A 3461-nucleotide genomic window follows, 5' to 3' on the forward strand; every position below is an offset into this window, starting at 1 on the left:
TTTACCATGAAAATCTCTACAGCAGGGATGGAGCTCTTCATCACGCACTCTTCCCCACTTTTACTGTCATCAGCACACTTCTGCTCTCCTGCTAGAATCTTCCAATAATCCATGTTGAGACGCTCGTAAAAATAGCAGGCGATGACGCAAGTGGCGGGGACTGTGTAGAGCACAGAGAACACGCCGATCCTAACCATCAGCTTCTCCAGCTTATCCGTATTCTCTCCCTCGGTCTTCATGACCTTACGGATGTGAAAGAGCGCCACAAACCCTGAGAGTAAAAACGAAGTGCCGATGATGAGGTAGCAAGAGAGAGGAATAAGAACAAAACCCGTCAAGGCTTTGACATCCATGCTGCCCACGTAGCAGACTCCCGTGAGCTCGTCTCCTGCTACTTTCCTCATAACCAGGATCATGATGGTCTTGATGGCTGGTATAGCCCATGCCGCCAGATGGAAGTAGCTGCTGTTGGCTTCGATGGCCTCGTGACCCCATTTTTTCCCAGCTGCGAGGAACCATGTGAGAGTAAGAATGACCCACCACAGGGAACTGGCCATCCCAAAGTAGTAAAGAATAAGGAAGACTATGGTGCAGCCAGTGCTTTCCAGGCCTTCCTGGATGATGTACTGAACTCCAGTGTCACGGTCACAGGCCACATTTTCCACCCCCACGAAAAGTCTTACAAGAAAGCCCACAGAGTAGACACAGTAGGACATAGAGAGAAAGATGATGGGCCGCTCAGGGTACTTAAAGCGCTGGGGATCAATGAGAAAGGTGAGGACAGTAAAGGCACTGGAAATGAAGCACAGGATGGACCAGATGGCAATCCACACCATGGAGAAGCGTTTGTCGCCCTGGCTCCAGTACACATCTACGTTGGAGTAACACTTTGGGGCACAGGACTCACTCTTCTGCACATAATGAAACTTTCCAGGGTTGCTGCATGTGGTCTTACCAACCCTCTCTTTAATAGGCAGTTCTTGGTTGTTACCTGGCCGAGGGGGTCGGGAGTCTGGCGACTGAGTGTGGGAGCCCTTTGGGGACTCATCTGTGCCGTTGTTGGGAGCTTCCATACAGAGGTAATTGGGGTCGTTCTTATTTGGCAGTCTGGAACAGTCCAGCGACTCCGGCCAGTGAAAGTTAAACTGCTCCATGATGGGAGAACACTTCTGCCTTGCCTGCTCGCACATCACTCGGCATGCTGGGATAGGTGTGGATACCTGTTCTGTGCACATGGGAGCGTAGAGTGAGCACAAGAAAAACTTCAGATGGCTGTGGCAGCCGAACTCAATCAGCGGAGCAAACTCATGCAGCTTTATGGCTGCCTCATTTTGATCTTCATGTCCCATTAAGTTCGGCATAACTGTTAAGTTGTAGCCAATGTCCTTACAGAGAGGAATGGCAATCTCCTGGCATCTTCCTTCACCTGGCCGGTCTGGGTCGATGGAACTGATCGCAGAACAAAACCCGGCAAAGCACAGCAGCCCAAGGCTGAGTCCGACACCGGCAGCAAACATTGTCTTTCAATATTAACTCATGTATAGCAAAGATTGTCCTCCAAAAATGCTTTGTTTAACTAGAAAAGTTGCTTCATTGTTGTTTTAGCTTTAATAAAAAAACTTATTATATCCCAAAAACGAGAAACGGGAGATTTTTAGTGCATAAAAATCTTCAAACAGATGAAAAATATTAAAAAGCTTTCATCATTTAGAGAGGGTTCGCCCTGTTTGTGGTCAATTCCCAGTCCACAGATGATAATCCTTTTATTTAAATCTCCCCTGTCCTGTGAAATATCGCTGACAGTCTGTTTCTTTACAAAAGTACACTTACTTTTCAAATTGCTCTCGCGCTACTTTCCACCCATACATCCTCCGCAAAAGTGTATCCAAACTGACCAAACTGAAGGCACGGTGTCGTTTTATCGCAGTCATGTGAAAATGAATGAACGAATCCTCTCGGTAAACGTGTGAATATTCACTTCAGCTCGTGTCCGTTTCTCCCTGAAGAGCAGCTCTCTGCCTCGCGCGCTGTCTGTGTCTGAGCTCCTCCGCCACCGTCCTGAACTAACCTGCCAAAAGATCCGCCTTCAAAGACAACTGCTTTACATAAGAAAGCCCAAACTGACACACTGATTATCCTTAAACCGTGCGGAACTGGCTGTGTAGACCTCAAATCCTTGTCACTATTTTACCACAAGATCACAGTAAATTACTCACTGGCCATTTGTTGTTGTTGTTTTTTTTCCCAGGATAAAACCCCTCTGATGATTTACGGAAGACCTTTCGGCGCAAGTCAGTGAGAAATCTCTCGCCGAGGACGACCAAAAGGATTCAGCGGCTTTCCAGTCGAGATGTGTCTCCTTTCTCCCTACAACTGACGATTTTCACGCTCTGGCCATTGTGGGAAGAAAGGCTGGAAAGAAAAGAGAGTTTTTTACTCCTTGGAATACCCCTCGCTTTTTTATTGTTGACTGAACTAGAACTGATGGCTGAGGAGTCTTTAATCTCTTACCCCACACAAGCATTTTATAGAATACCAAAAAATAAACAAGAATTATCTCCGTCGCTCGTGAGATATTAATTTATATAAAAACATTTGCCACTTACGTTTTCAAAAACACAAACTTAAAAAAAGATGAGACCTTTATTAATGCAGACCACAATTATTAGAGCTGTACTGACATTCAATCTGGCATTTCTTTCTTTCTTTCTTTCTTTCTTTCTTTCTTTCTTTCTTTCTTTCTTTCTTTCTTTCTTCTGTTATTTTTAAAATACTTTTCATATTTTATTTTATCACTATGATTAGAGTACTACTATGTGATTAGCTTTTTTAAAATTAAGCTGAAACATCTTGCTGATGTCTTATGTTAACATTTTTAAAATTCATATTTGAGGTATAGAAATCTTGGTATTTTGTCTTGTTTTATTACCTGGCTTTACATCTTTTTTTACTATTATTATTTTTATTACATTCATTCATTAATTTTCCTGTGGCTTAGTCCCTTTATTTATCATGGGTCATCACAGCAGAATGAACCTCCAACTTTTCCAGCATATGTTTTACGCAGCGGATGCGCTTCCATCCACCACCCAGAACTGGGAAACACCCATACACACTCATTCACACACATAAACAACTGTTAATTTAGTTTACCCAATTCACCTATAGCACATGTCTGGACTGTGTGGGAAGCCAGAGCACCCAGAGGAAACCTGCGCAAACATGTGGAGAACATGCAGACTCTTCACTATAACGCCAACTGACTCAATCGGGGCTTGAACCAGAAACCTTCTTGCTGTGAGGCGACAGTGTTAACCACTGAGCCACCATGACGCCCTATTATTATTTTATTAAGACTTGATATCTTACATAATTGTAAGCTAAAAAGTAATCATGCTTTTCAAGTAAATAAATTTTAATCTAAGAATTATTAGATATTTTTGCTGAAAAACAAGACAAAA

The 3461-nt window shown here is 43.3% G+C and overlaps 1 protein-coding gene across 1 annotated transcript in view; it reads right to left on the minus strand.

The window, feature by feature from the left end:
- fzd10 (frizzled class receptor 10) overlaps positions 1-2080 on the minus strand; it is a 2997-nt gene extending 917 nt beyond the window's left edge. The window contains exon 1 of the mRNA XM_056463344.1: positions 1-2080. This exon is cut by the window's left edge and continues 917 nt beyond it. Within this exon, the coding sequence (XP_056319319.1) occupies positions 1-1517 (1517 nt within the window). The 5' untranslated portion in view covers positions 1518-2080.
- Between the last annotated feature and the right edge of the window lie 1381 nt (positions 2081-3461).

Source organism: Danio aesculapii, chromosome 8 (assembly GCF_903798145.1).
Source record: "Danio aesculapii chromosome 8, fDanAes4.1, whole genome shotgun sequence".
NCBI classification, from domain to species: domain Eukaryota; kingdom Metazoa; phylum Chordata; class Actinopteri; order Cypriniformes; family Danionidae; genus Danio; species Danio aesculapii.